The sequence below is a fragment of the Corythoichthys intestinalis genome, chromosome 8 (genome assembly GCF_030265065.1).
Source record: "Corythoichthys intestinalis isolate RoL2023-P3 chromosome 8, ASM3026506v1, whole genome shotgun sequence".
Classification (NCBI taxonomy): domain Eukaryota; kingdom Metazoa; phylum Chordata; class Actinopteri; order Syngnathiformes; family Syngnathidae; genus Corythoichthys; species Corythoichthys intestinalis.
In genome coordinates, this window is record NC_080402.1 from 32,542,134 (window position 1) to 32,557,860 (window position 15,727).

At 37.9% G+C, this 15,727-nt stretch overlaps 1 protein-coding gene across 2 annotated transcripts; it reads left to right on the top strand.

Annotated features, from left to right (window-relative positions):
* The first annotated feature begins 525 nt into the window (after window positions 1-525).
* Window positions 526-8,799, top strand: LOC130920415 (lysozyme g-like). Of its 2 annotated transcripts, XM_057843625.1 has the most exons (5): window positions 552-580; window positions 671-751; window positions 7,680-7,876; window positions 7,993-8,131; window positions 8,201-8,799. In XM_057843625.1, exons 2-5 carry the CDS (start codon window positions 685-687, stop codon window positions 8,335-8,337), a joined length of 540 nt encoding a protein of 179 aa, XP_057699608.1. In that variant the 5' UTR covers window positions 552-580; window positions 671-684; the 3' UTR covers window positions 8,338-8,799. The 2 variants fall into 2 exon arrangements, with proteins under 2 accessions (XP_057699607.1, XP_057699608.1); XM_057843624.1 differs by having other exon boundaries at window positions 526-751.
* The last annotated feature ends 6,928 nt before the right edge of the window (window positions 8,800-15,727 follow it).

A 15,727-nucleotide genomic window follows, 5' to 3' on the forward strand; every position in this document is an offset into this window, starting at 1 on the left:
CCCTTTCTAAATGCCCATATCTGGGAAACTACTTGATGGATCTTAATTAAACCAAATACACCTTATGTTGAAGGTCATACATTTTATTGGTTAAATTTACAAAGAAAAGTACAAATATTTGTTGGTTCTATGACAGATTTTCATAAATGTGCAATATAAGCACCGCCTGTGACTCTGCACACGTCGAGTCGGTATTCGAGCTCATGCCAAACTCGATGAAATTTCTTGAAATTTTTGGTGCCAAGTCCTAATTTGTTTTGTAGTTAGTGCCTTCTTTGCAAAATTTGTGAAGAAGGCATGCTGCAATGTCTTTGGTGACTGAGTCCGAGGATACTCTAACACGCAAAATGCCGTTTCTTTTTAAGTTAACGCCATTACTTAACCTGAAAAGATAGAAATGCCAAACGTTACACACAAAAACTTGAAATTTTATTCCAACGAAAATTGTCAAAATTATTGGCCTACGAAAAGGGGTCAAACATTTTGGAACACAATGTAGTTATAATTTTTTTCTGTACGTATGTAATGAATCTAGACCATTTCTGTTTGAAGGTGATTACGCTTTGATGAGGAAATACGGGTGCGAATACCTTTTCTTCTGCCGAAATATCCTGAGAGCCGAGCATGTTCATGAGCAGTCACATAAATGTATGTCAATGTGATCGTTTAGGTTGCGGGAACATAATGAAAGTCGACACAACCGGAATACATAAGGAAACAGCTGACCAGGAAGAGATGCTGCCGTACGATGGTAATGTCGTTTACAAGTTTTCATTTTAGTTTGGTTTTGATATTCTTCTGTTTTTGTTTTTTGTTATTTTATTTTATTTTTTGCTCTAATTCATAGGAATTTATTTTTAGATTGAATTGGCTAGTTTTTGTTTTCATTGTTAGACCCCCAAGAGGGTAAAACTCCCTTCCTTTGTTCTTGTTGTTGTTGATCTTTTTCATGGGGCGTGCGCTTAGTGGTTACTCAGCGGGCTTTATTCTTCCTAAAAAATAATCAAACAATAAATTGCAAAAACAAACAAACAAAAGCGAATTAAATAAAGATAAAAAAATAATGATATAAAGCAGACCCATGGAAATGTAGTCCAGCCAATACACACACACAGTAGGCGCCAACTAAGCATTTTTATAAATTACTATCACGACAATTGTCGTTGACAAATTGTTATTGCCACTCAATTGTTATTCTCATTCAATGTCAGGGCCGTTCCTGACAAATTTGGTGCCCTAGGCAAGACATTTGTTGGCGCCAATATTTCAGAAGAGCATCTACAAAGAGAAGAAAGCGGAATGTTACATTATATTAGTCAAATAGCTGTTGATTGTGAAACCAGCATGACATAACCATAATAGCGCCTAAATTCTTGCAGCCTTCTGTACCAGTCTATTGGATCCGGCCACTATCTTTGATGGGCGTAGTTAAAAGAAAATATATTCTTGAAGCACGTCAACTACACAGGACTATCCAATAATAATGAATTAGATAATATATGATAGCAAAAAAAAATTAATAATTGAATATGTTTTTACATGAACGTGATCGCCATTTTAATGAATTAATGACACATTTAATAACAATTGTTTGCATTTAAATCCGTTGCACTTTTAGTACCCCATACCACAGAACTGTGAAATTATTAATTCCATATTTAATGGTGTATTTATTTAATTAACCTTGGCACTTTTAGGCAAGGCAAATTTATTTACATTTAATTTATTTATACAATTTAACACAAGGTAAAAGTGGTTCACGTCACATGAAAATAAGCAAGACAATTTTAGTCTCCCATACACTTTAATCAAATTTCTCTAAAATTGGAGGGGAAGTAAATTTAACTGAAACTAATCCACAGCTGGCTGAATACTGAAAATATTTCTAAAACAACAGCCTGGCTAATGATACAGTATAATTTTGCTTTAGCATTAAGTCATATAAGCTCTATGTAAATAACCGCTAGCTTGCAGTTGCGCTAAATCTACGTGCTTATGCTGTTGAAAAAAATCATCACAACAAACCTATGTTTTTCTTCACGTCTTTGCTGTCTTCTTTCTTTTTCTTCTCGGTCCCGGAGGGCTTTTGTCTTTTCATGAAGTTGACTTGTCACCGTAATGTCGCTCAATTGCGAAGGCTAAAAATAGCACCTTCAGGTAGCTCGCTGGTCTGCTGGGTGGTGAGTGAGACTAGGGTCTGTAGTGAAATTATCGCATCACAGGAAAAAGTGAAATGGGCAGAAGGCACACTAGAAAAATGATTTCATTATTATTTAAAGACTTATTATGAACGGTTTGGTAGTTATTTTGTTTTATTGTTTTGTATAATTTTTTTGAATACTATCATCAAATATTATTTGAATATTTTTCTTGACGCCTTTTTGGAAGCTGGGGCACCTTGAGGCAGTTGCCTAAATCGCCTTATGGGCAGCACGGGTCTGTTCAATGTTGTAGATCGCATACAAACAATAACCGAAATAAACTGACAAACTATTCTACCAGCACATTTCCAAACCCTCAGTTCAAAACTACATTTACCACAATGCCTGGCGCGGCTTAGCTCACTGATAGCTACCCTATTCGCGAGCACCGGTAGCCGAGGCAAAATCAAATAGGGCCTATAGCTGTAAAAGTTTACAATCATCGGCAGCGCAACCATGCGACACCAAACAGGATTTCACAGATCCTGCCAGTACATAGCTTCGGCAGAAGTCAACAGTTGCCAAAAAGTAAGTTTGGCAAGTGTACCTGTAGCCTGTGAGCTCCTGTCGTGACGAAGGTTTGCGAATGACAATTCATAGTTAACGGCATGATAAACCCAGTCTGTGACTGCGCACACGTGCCCAAATTTGTATCCAAAGTAGAATAAAAGTATTTGACTTAATTACTCTTATGGGTACATGAGCATTTGATTATATACGTATTGATCGTAAAAAACTCTTTAACAACTGGGCAGGCTCTCTGGGAGCACGTCACAGGCAGCACAGTACCGTACTATTCTCTGCAAAGTGTCAGTCAATTTTAACACACATTAATTGGTCCCGTGAAAAATAATGAAAATGAGACATTGTCATGAATTTATAAAACATGGCCGGACGCCAAGGATAGGAGGTGAAAAGTGGACATGTCCGGGCAAAAGAGAATGTTTGGTCACTCTATTATATAATGAGTTATATATATTATATACCTATATATTATATATAATATATACCTATATATTATATATAGGTATATATAGGTGTATATATAGGTAATTTAGATTGTCTTCTGATATGTTGCAAGGATAGAATCGACCTGACCATTATTAAGTGAATTGAACCACACACACATGCACACTCACCCAGCCCCGACAGAAATACATGTCGACAACATGCCGCCTCCTCTGCTCCCTTCGAAGAGGAGGGATATTAGAAGTTTTTTTCGTCCAGCAGCAGCGTCAAGAAATGTAAAAAGACGTCAATGTTGTAGAGGTGGACAACATACCACAAATTTTGCTAATGAAAGTCTGACCTGTATCATAATATTAAACTGTGTGAACTTTAAGGATGTAACAATACTGGGTTTTATATTGAACCGTTCGATACGCCCTCTTTGATTAAATACGCAAAAACATTCAATCCAATTGAAAAAGCTCCCAAAATTTATTTTCCAATTTTTTTTTGTGGTCTTTCTCGCTATAATGTCCGGCACATCTTTGCCTTGTAAAAAAAAAAAAGCTATGAGAAGGCTCCTCCCCGCTAGCAGCCCCCCCCCCCCCCCACTCCTCCCCCAAACTGCCTTAAGTGCGGGAGCCGTGGCGCACGAGGCTCATTGTTCATGAGGTAAGACAGAAGCTTAAGGAGGCGGCTTGCCGGCTTCAATGTCGTACAAATCGGTTGTGTGGCAGCATTTTGGGTTGACTGATACGCTATCCCCACTCGTACATATTTAACAAAGACTCTCTTTATGGATTTGTACAGCAATGCCCGCCAATATACCGTATTGGCCAGAATATAAGACGGCCCTGATTATAAGACGACCCCCTCTTTTTCAAGACTCAGGTTTGAAAAAAGACTTTTTGAACACCAAATTAATTTTTATACAGAAAATACAGTACATCTGAAACAAATGATTATAACAATATATTTGAGAGAAAAAGCTTGTTATTTTGCCTCATTCAAATCTTAAAATCTGAACATTTAAATATGTAAACTAAAGTGCAATCACATTGGTAAATGAATGGCTTCTGGTTTTTGAAATGTAAATAAACCAATCTATTGTGATAAAACAACAAAACTGCAATAACTGCATTAACCATCAAAGTGAAGTCTAACTGTAACTGTACTCTTGAAACTACGGAGTCCCCCGGGTGCCAGGGTAGAAAAAAAAATCATAGTGAATCCGTACCCACAGTTTAGTAATCTGTGGTTACAGTTGACTAATCTGTACCCACAGTTTACTAATCTGTTGGTACAATTTAGTAATCTGTACCCACAGTTTAGTAAAATGTAATCTGTCCTCACAGTTTACTAAACTGTAATCTGTACCCACAGTTTAGTAATATGTACCCACAGATTACTAAACTGTACCCACAGTTTAGTAATCTGTACCCACAGATTACTAAACTGTACCCACAGATTACTAAACTGTACCCACAGTTTAGCAATCTGTACCCACAGATTACTAAACTGTACCCAGATTACTAAACTGTACCCACAGTTTAGCAATCTGTACCCACAGATTACTAATCCGTACCCAAAGATTAATAAACTATACCCACAGTTTAGCGGCTGCTAAAAATAGCAAACTGACAAATGAACACTAGTTGAATTAAGCACGCTCGTACACGACAGCAGCACAGAAAATGTGCAAACACAACATGCCATATTGATTGATGACACCTGAAAGGGAATTTTAGACGGCTACCGAAGAAAACGTGCAATAGTTACCTTTTAAAACCGGGCGGTCCCTCGGCGTTTGGAGTCCCCGCCAAACATTGGTGAATACTGTTTCCGGGTCTTTGCTAAACTGTGGGAATCTGGTTAGTAAACTGTGGGTACAGTTTAGTGATCTGTGGGTACAGATTAGTAAACTGTGGGTACAGATTACTAAAATGTGGGTACAGTTTAGTAATCTGTGGGTACAGATAAGTAAACTGTGTGCACAGATTACTAAAATGTACCCACAGATTGCTAAACAGATAAGTAAACTGTGTGCACAGATTACTAAAATGTACCCACAGATTGCTAAACTGTGGGTACAGATTACAAAACTGTGGGTTCAGTTTGGTAAACTGTGGGTAAAGATTACTAAACTGTGGGTACAGTTTAGTAAACTGTGGGTACAGATTAATAAACTGTGGGTGCAGTTTAGTAAACTGTGGGTACAGATTAATAAACTGTGGGTACAGATTAGCTCTGATTTTTTTTTTTCTACCCTGGCACCCAGGGGGCTCCGTATGAAACAAATCTGAATAAGAAAAAACATTGCAATAAAATAATGCAAACTGGTTAAACTTGAGAGTAGCTGAGATATGTCATGACAGAACATCACTTCAATGATATCTGGCGCCATCTAGCGTCGTGAATGGGTATAATGTCTAGACCACAAATATAAGACGACCCCCACTTTTTGAGTCTTATTTCAATGCAAGAAACACTTATATTCGGGCCAATATGGTATTGTTGCCAATTTAGCTGCTACGAATAGCCTCGGTTTGACACCAGACAGTTTAACACCCTGGGAGACAGAGAGCTAACTCATGAGCGCTATACTTCAAACTCGTCCTGTTTGTCGATTGTCAAATGCTGGTGTTGTGCAGTAATAAGCAGACGTGTCTTCTGTGGCGTTGGTTAACTTTTTTAATGCTCCGACAACAAATAGCAACCTAGATGTGCTACGTTAGATCACCCCAAGTCCCATGTCATTGGCTGCGTGAGCCCAGAGTGATCATGGGACGCGTAGTCCATATACTACATCGATGAATTAAAAACCGCCATGACTGAATGGAAATTAAGCAGGCAAAATCAATCCATACTAGTGACTATAGATAATGCTGCAAATATTGTCAATTCAGTACGTAACACAGATGGACTTGGACCACAAATAGGATGTTTTGCTAATGTGGTAAACAATAGCTGCTAAGAGAGCTGTAGCAATCAACAGTGTGCCCTGCCTCACTTTACAAACAGTAATGATTGTTCTCAGCACTTTTATACAAAATTTCTTCAGATCACTAAAAAGTAAGCACACAAATATTATGCACTAAATGCATGTTTATATGATGGCATTGTTATTTTTGCTTGTTAGCAAAATTTAAAAAACAAAATTTTTTTTTAATTTGGTTGTATTTTTTGTACTTGTACTTGTATTTTTTGTTTTGGAGCATTAAATGTATTGAATCGAATCGAAAATTGTGTCCCTCATATCGAAAATCGTACCGAACCGTGACTTAACTGTATGGTTGCATCCCTAGTGAACTTGCTAACTAGCAAAACTTGGGTAGGAAGCTGCTTTGAGAGAATTGTCCTGCTGTATGTGTTTTCTACTGTTAATGTTAATTAAACTGTGAAAAATGTAGTGAACTTTGCTGGAAACTATATAATCAGAAAAACATGAGCAAGCAGCTGCTAAGACAGAAAAGTCCTAGTCTGTGTTTCACAGGAAAGTGTTCCCAGTCCAAAATAAAAACCACATTCTGCTGCTTTTCTTCTTGTAAACGGCCTGGTTTAGAAGGGAAGAAGGCTGGAGCATCTTGTGACTAGACACTTTTGAAACCAAATACCTACAGTGGGGCAAATACGCATTTGGTCAACCACTAATTGTGCAAAATCTCCCACTTGAAAATATTTGAGAGGCCTGTAATTGTCAACATGGGTAAATCTCAACCATGAGAGACAGAATGTGGAAAAAAAGAATCAGAAAATCACATTGTTTGATTTTTAAAGAATTTATTTGCAAATCATGGTGGAAAATATGTATTTGGTCTATACCAAAAGTACATCTCAATACTTTGTTATGTACCCTTTGTTGGTAATAACGCAGGCCAAACGTTTTCTGTAACTCTTCACAAGCTTTTCACACACTGTTGCTGGTATTTTGGCCCATTACTCCATGCAGATCTCCTTTAGAGCAGTGATGTTTTGGGGCTGTCGTCGGGCAACACGGACTTTCAACTCCCTCCTCACCCCGTGGCGTCTGGAAATGGTCTTACGAATTACACGTTAAAGGCCATTATCCATTCTAGTTTAGATGTAGCCTTAGTTTTTTTCTTCTTTAGGATTATTTTTTCATTCTGTGGGTTATTTGTCAGGTGCAGGATTATAAAAGGATAACGTCATTAAACTCAAATATTGATATTTTAAAATGTAGTCATTTCAAACAAATAAACATACATAACATGCCAACAACATTGCTGCACAAAGTGCAAAAATAAATAAAGAGAATCCCTGTAATGTAATTTTTATTTTCCCAATTTCAGTGAACATCAATAAATTTTCTTTATTTTTTTTTAACCAAAATAGTGTCAATTAATTATCATTTGTATTTATTTATTTATTTCACTAAACAAATATATTTTCAATTCGTTTCGTCATAACCATATTAGGGTTGGTATAGATGCTCTGAATGGAGAGAAAATATTGAGAAGGGAAAATCAACACGGGAACACAATCAAGTTACCTTGGTGTTTCTCCTTGAAGGTGTGCCAGCGTCCAACAAACCGGCAGAAACAGACCAGGACCGTATGAATAATTACAAAAGTCTAATCCAGAAGGTGGGAGGACAAAAGGGAATTGATCCTGCCATCATCGCTGCCATCATTTCCAGAGAGTCCAGGGCTGGAAAGGCATTGAAGGATGGCTGGGGATACTACAAACAAGCCTGGGGACTCATGCAGGTTGAGAGCACACGTTGTGACGATGCCGTCATGGGAATTGGTGGAATAGTTTGCCAGTTGCCAATGCTGATATGAAACTCCGATGCCGTCATTGTAATTGACTGCAATAAATGCAGGTTGATAAGAGGTATCATACATTACGAGGTGGATGGGATAGCGAGGAACACATCACCCAAGGCACAGACATCTTGACCGATTTCCTCAGACAGATCAAGAACAAATTCCCGAGCTGGACTCCAGAGCAGCACCTCAAAGGTTTGTTTGTCCACTCTCACATGATACAAGCACCATCTTTCGGTTCATTTTCGAACGGAATCTCTGCAGGCGGGATCGCGGCCTACAACGCTGGTCCGCGCCGTGTGGAAACATATGAAGAGATGGACAAGCATACTATCGGACATGACTACTCCAATGACGTCGTTGCCAAGGCTCAGTGGTACAAAAACAATGGAGGGTTTTAATGTGAAAACATTGTTATGGGGAAAAAACACACCTCGAGTTACGGGAAAGCCACAAAAAGGCATACATTGCAGTTGCACGAGAATTATGGACGCAGCATGCTAACTGAATAGCATACTATCCATTATCTTTTTGGCCCTTGTTGCCATTTGGATTGCTTATTATGGGATGATATCGATGTATTAGATACATTAGATGTTTAAATCATAAAGCCTAGGTCAGGGGTCGGCAACCCAAAATGCTGAAAGAGCCATATTGGACCAAAAAAACAAATATGTCTGGAGCCACAAAAAATTAAAAGCCTTAAATATGCCTAATAATGAAGGCAACAAATGCTGTATGTATCTGTATTGGCTATATTAGCCTACTATCAAAATAACTAAGTCGGCTAAAAATACATAATGAGACTTCATGATTTAATGTTTATTTTCCCTGCAGTGCCTCCAATGCACCATGTGACCACTCTGTTGTATGATGCTACCTAAAGTTCAACTTGATTACAATATTGATGAATTGTTTCATTGCTTTTATGAAATTATAGAAATGCAATAAAGAAATCTGACTTTTGATGTCGTTTTTATTTTGAGGTTTCGAAAAACAACAACATGGAACGTGCATAGAATGCCCCTTATCTCGGCATGTCTTTGATTTTTATTTATTTATTTATTTTTTTATATATAAATCTCGGTTTTGTTTTTGAAGTCTACAAATAGGTTTTCTGATATGTTGATAAATGTCTCCTTCATGTAAGCTACTCACCATCATTGAACAGTTTTCCCCACTTTATTATCTCCCGAAGTATGTACACTATCCACTCGCCCTCACCAGTGCCATATATCAAGAGAGTCACGACATTCCCATAGGGATCCATTATACGATTTTACTTCCGTGTTTTCCGGGAAGTGGGGCCTCGGGTAGTTCCAAACATGGCTCCGACGAGGGCGTACCGCATTCATACGAATGGCTGGCTGTCAAGTATATTCGGAGGTAAGTTGATGATAAAAACGGTCCCTTTTGAATTTTCGCCTATATTCCACAAGAGGCGCTGTATAATGTATATGTTGAGCTTTATTTGTATGTGCGTGGTGTGTTTATACATATATTTTATCTTGGTGACAAGCGAGTTTCTACTTTTAAAGTGATCCTCTACCTTAAATACATGTAGGCTCTAATAAACCACAATTGTTCTCTTGCACTAAAATATGTTGTTAGAAACACATAAAATGTTAAATTAATGGCAATATTTTATAATATTTAGTACATATTTCGACCGTTAGTTGGTGCCATGGTTTGTGGGCTCGCAGTGATGACGTCATTGGGATCTTCCCAAATGTGTAGCGCGTTCAACAAGTGCTTATTGCTGCCTAAACTCGCAAAGTAAAATGCCACGATGTGCTGCTTTTGGTTGCAATTTCCAGTCAAATGGAAACAAGGGGAGTGAAGTGAGTGGTCAAGGTAGAATTATTATTTTTTGTGAATAAATGTGCATAAGTGGAAGCTTCTCCCCCTTTTTGGTCCCTGTATGCACGTATCCTACCCACCACGCGTTACAACTCGCGCCCGAACATTTTTTCCTGGATCCTCAGTCAAGTAAGGGATCCGTCTATTTTCTGGATCCAACGGTCCCACCGCGTCTGCAATATTGGTTTCGGATCTGTCTATTTTTTTTTTATTCGTCGGTCCCACAGCGGCTTTTCGGATCAGTCTACTTTGTGGAACCGACGGCCTGATCGTGGCTGCAACATTACCATGGGATCGGTCTAATTCCTGGATCTTCGAGTGAGTTTATTTATTAATACCAGTGCAAAAATTCAATAAGATCATCTTAATACTGAGTTGCAATTAAACTGTCAAATATCAAAATGTAGTATTGTTATTTCAGAGCAGCACATTTGACAACTAGCTATTTACACTTTAGTTTTAGCAATAGTGACCAAAAATAATAGTGATGAGCATAAAAACAAAAATACAACAGAGCGAGAGGTAAATATGATGTGTTGGTCGTTCCATATTTAGAAATTAAACTTTCGATTTATTTTTATTTTCGTGAAAGCAAGCATGCTGCGTTGGCTGGTAGCAGCAGCATTGTAAATGTGATCAAGAACATGCTAAAGAAAGTCCGTGCGCCCCCGACCCCAACCCCCCGCTCCCCCCACAAAAGGAAAATGTTTAACCGTGTCCTCTATCGAAATGCAAGCACGACCCATGACTTTGAGCCCATAGAACTAGGACAGACGACGCAGAAGTTCTCCCTCGCTTTTGTAGCAGTGGGAGGGAGACAAGGCTGTCTGTGAAAGCAGAATGATATTGCCTGTCACTCATTCCTGAAACTACGACGAGCGGTCAATGAGGAGCCTGTGTGCAAGAGAGGGAGGGACCAAGCAATGTCACTTCCCGTTCAGTTATACTGCGAAGCGGTCTTTGGTGATTCGTTCGGCAACGTCACTTCCCGTTCACTAACCGAACGATTCATTTGGGCGAGGAGGGAGATGAGGGGGTCGAACGAGTCGTTGAACGATTTGTTTGAACGAATCTTTTCACTGAACGAACCGGAATGGATTCGTTTACTCAAGTGAACGACAGATCCCGTCACTAGTACCAAGGCCAGAAAATTCCATGTTCTTGAAACATAAAAACATTTAGCATCCATCTTTTGAATCTGAAAAAATAAAATAAAATAAATGGAAGGCTAAAAATGTAATCATGCACCATTTTATATAAATGTAAAGTACAGTGATACCTCAGCTCACGAACATAATTGGTTCCCAGAAAGTGTGTGTAAGGCGAAAAGTTCGTCTTCCGAACATTTATTTCCCATAAGAAACCATTAAAATGAGAATAATCCGTTCCCAGGTCCCCATAAAACATAATTTTCTACTAAATAAGCCTTAAAACTACACAAAAATATACCTTATTTTATGTATAATAAATGTGCTATTGTATTATAATTAAAGAAATAAACTGTACTGTATAATAAAGTCGTTTTATTTACCTTTGTGATGGTAGTTGATGGCTTGATGGAATGGAGTGGGAGGAGGAGGGAGGGAGGGAGTTACTGTTTGGAAGGAGAGTGTTACCGGCAAAGTGCGCAGTTAGCGTAGACTCCACTGCTGTGCCCCCCACATGCTTTTGGTTGTTAATAAAAGTGCCCACAAAAAGCCATCCGACGCCTCTGGGTGTTTGTATGCACGCCGCCTCCTTTCTGGAGAGGAAATCGGGCGAACCGAAGACAACCGACGACAACGAGCCAACGTGACTCGCCGGTCCACTTCTCACTACGGTGGGAAGCTGAAAGCACCGCCAATTACCAGTCGAGGGCGAATTGGTAACACGAGTCACCTTCCATAAGGACTGTAGGTAACTCTTTTTCGGTCCCATAATAGCAAAAGTACACTCAATATGGTCCAAAATCTCTATCAAACACAAACCACGTCCGCACTCAACGAAAGTGAGGGGACGAACTGGGACGCCGTGAGCGTGCGTCAGCTTCTCGTGGCGCTTTTCGACCGCGTGAATTGGTTCGTCCGCCGAAAACTAGTTCGTCAGCAGAGACTATATGCTCGCGAATTTAATGTTCTTGAGGCGAAAAGTTCGTGAGCTTAAGCGTTCGTGAGCCGAGGTATCACTGTATTGTCATTATAAATGTGACATATTGACAACAATGGATTAACAGAAGTATTTATATTTCAATAAAATTAGCATAAATTCACCATAGTAACCATATGGTTGAGCTGTCACTCCATACCAATTTTTACCATCAAGTGACAACTCAACCATCTGATCAAGCATATTCATGAAAAATTATTTGACCCTTATAATGAGGTTTTATCTTGCATTAAGTTACATGATTCTGTAAAGTAACATGTTAGAAGATCAAATATGTTGAAAAAAAGAATCTACCTGTAATATTGTTGCCAAAAGTTGCCCACATGTCAGGAGTTTAAATTTTTTTTTTTTTTTTTTTTTTTTTTTAATTAACACAATTATACAAATTTACAAACAAAAACGGGCTCACATATGTACAACATTCCAACAAAGAACCATAAACAACACTCTCCATAATGATACACCACTTCCTAAACCATGTCTGTATTCATACACACACACACGCACACCAAACACACACACACACATTTAATCACAGGGCTTTACAAAGAAATATTAACTTCCTCAAACAAAGATATTAAATTGACAGCTTTTTGCTGATTGATCAACTTAAGAGATCTATACCATAAAAGAAACTCATTCATCCAATGTTTAAAACAAGGTTTTGTTTTAAAGTACCTGCATTTGTGAATGAAAAATTTACCAAGAAGTACAATCACATTAATAACAGAAACCAAATCTTTATTTTTGCCAGACAGACCAAATTTAATAGACTCCACCGACCACGTTGATAGATCAATTTGTTTGGACTGAAGCCAGCTCCGCATATCCTTCCAAAACAATTGAACTAGGTCACAATGAAAAAACAGATGGTCAATATCCTCAATGTCCTTTTTACAAAACACACAACAATTAGTCTGAAAATTAAATTTTAGTATCAAAAAGTCGTTAGTGGGATAAATTGCATTTAAAACCTTAAATTGTGCTTCCTTACATTTGGGCAGAATCGGAAGTGAAAGGTATTTTGTCCTGAAGTCCTTAATTTCCGCCTTGTTAAAGTCCCTCAGAAAATATTGTCTCTTTGTCGGACCAGGAAACAATTCCTGACTCAAAAGCAACCTTATAAATTTATTACATTTAATATCACTTAAATCAACACCTTGTATGCGGAGCTGTCTTAACCTAGGGGAGACATTAGAGTGCAAAATACTTTCTCTGACCATTGAAATCACAGGTGCAGGAATGGCTTTTATCATCCTATTAAATTGACTAATCGAACATTCAATCATAAATTTTGTGCAAAACTCCTCATACTGTAGTATACTCCCATCTTTGTCCATAAAATGAGCAATTGCCCACACACCTCTTGATTTCCACTTTTCTAAATAAATTGATTTCCTCTTCCACTGAATATATCGGTTATTCCAAATAGGTGTGTTATGACTTATGAGGAGAAAAATTATGTTTGAAAATCATCTTCCAATAGAGGAGCACTTGTTGATGAAAATCTGACAGTTCTATTGGCAAAGAGCGGTCATTAAAGTCGCAGCGCAACAAAAATTCTATTCCTCCCAACTTCTGAAAAATCGCATCAGGAATCATATACCAAAAAGAATGTCCATATTTGACAAAATTGATTAACCATTTCAATTTCAACACCCCATTCATTATCTCAAAATCAATTGCATTCACTCCACCTTCCTCAACAGTTTTCACCATGTCCGCTTTCCGAATATACTGGCACCTATTGCGCCATATGAATTTGAAATTAACACTATTAATTTGTTTAATCAATTTGGGTGAAATGGACAAGGAAAAAGCCGGATATATCAGCCTAGACAGCCCTTCGGTTTTTGACAAAAGCACACGCCCAAAAATCGAAACGTCTCTCTGAACATAAGTTTGCATTTATCAACGTTTTTAACAATATTTTGGCTTTCCATTATCTTTTTATCCTTAGTGACAACAAGACCCAAATATTTAACCTCAGTTTTGACGGCAATGTCATTAATCTTTAGCAAAGGGCAATCATGTAAAGTCAGTAGTTCACATTTGTTCATATTCAATTGTAACCCTGACGCCATCGAGAACAATTTAATAATCTGCAACGCTAATGGAATTTGGCTTTCATTTTTCAAAAACAATGTTGTATCATCCACCAACTGACTGATCACTATTTGTTTATCCCCGACTTCCAATCCTTTAATCAGACTAGATTTGATTAATATAGCCAACATCTCAGCTGCCATTATAAATAAAAGAGGTGAGCAACTGCAACCTTGTCGTATCCCTCTTTTGACTTCAAATCTAGCTGAGGTGCCTTTACCCAGCGAAACAGAACTATTATTATCCTTGTATAGCATCCCAATAAGGTCAATAAATTTCTCTCCAAAACCAAAGTGTCTTAATGTCCTCAAAATAAAGGGGTGCTCAACAGAATCGAATGCCTTATGAAAGTCTAGAAATAAAATCAATCCCTTCTTGTCAAATAAACGACTATAATCTATCACATCCGTTACAAGTCTAATATTATTGTGAATAGAACGCCCTTTCAAAAAGCCACATTGAGTCTCACTTATAATATTTCCCAGTCCTCTCTTCAATCTCGCAGCAATGGTTCCTGAAAGTATCTTATAATCTGTGTTAAGTAACGTTATCGGTCTCAGGTTTTCAAGAATTCTCTTGTCTTTACCCACTTTAGGGATCAAAGTGATCAATCCCTGCTTCATTGTCTGCATCAATTCCTTATTTGTTATACATTCCTTCAATGCCTCAAAAAGAAGCTCTCTCAGGTCACCCCAAAAAAAGCGGTAGAAATTACTCGTCAGCCCATCAGTTCCCGGGGCTTTATTTAGCGCCATTTTACCACAAATTTCATCCATTTCCTCAATTTTCAAATCTTCCTCACAATCCCCTTTGAAGGATTCAGCAATGCAAGGAATCTTATCTTTAATTTTCACAAACAACCTGTCAGCATCTGTTGAAGAGAAGCTGGAGGAATATAAAGTGGAATAGAAAGAAAAGACCTCTTTCTTAATAACCTGAGCATCATCAATTTCCATATTGTTTAACAGAAGACTTGTGATAGCATTCCTTTTCTGTCTTTCTTTCTCTAGACCATAAAAATATAAAGAATTCTTTTCCCCCTCTTCTATCCATTTGGCACGCGACCTTATAAAAGCACCCTGTGCCCGCTCAAGATAATGATTATCTAATTTGGTCTGTAATCTCATTAATTCATTTTCATCCTGTGCGGATGGATCAACCTTACTGCAACATTGATAGATATCTTGAAACAATTTTCTTTCAAAGTCCCTTTTTTCTCTATTGATTTTCTTAGCAGATGATATAGTAAATTCTCTAATTTTAAACTTCAAAAATTCCCACCTATTCACCACACTTTCAAATGTCGTATTATTAACATACATTCTAATAACTTCCCGTATTCTATCACAATAGTCCTCATTAAGCAATAAATTGCTATTAAATTTCCAGTACCCCTTTAAATTGAATTCCATTTTCAAAGGTTCTAACATTACTTCAACACAACAGTGATCAGTCAGTGGTGCTGCTGAAATCACAGCTTTCGACGTGCATCTCAAAATATCCTCACTGCCCAGCCAATAATCAATTCTTGACCTGCTGTCTCCGTTAGGTTTGAACCAGGAATATTCATTTATTCCCATGTTCAAACACCTCCATATATCAACAAGTTTGTTGTCATTCAAGAAATCACTCTTCATTGCATTACATCTCATTTTCCCACATCTCGGGGGTAGTCTGTCC

Excerpts from the sequence above, each read along its gene's own strand:
- LOC130920415 (XM_057843624.1), top strand. The coding sequence starts at position 625 with ATGTTCATGAGCAGTCACATAAATGTATGTCAATGTGATCGTTTAGGT. Across the intron at positions 752-7,679 it reads AGAGATGCTGCCGTACGATG|GTGTGCCAGCGTCCAACAAA; the intron begins GTAATGTCGTTT and ends TTCTCCTTGAAG. Across the intron at positions 7,877-7,992 it reads AAGCCTGGGGACTCATGCAG|GTTGATAAGAGGTATCATAC; the intron begins GTTGAGAGCACA and ends CAATAAATGCAG.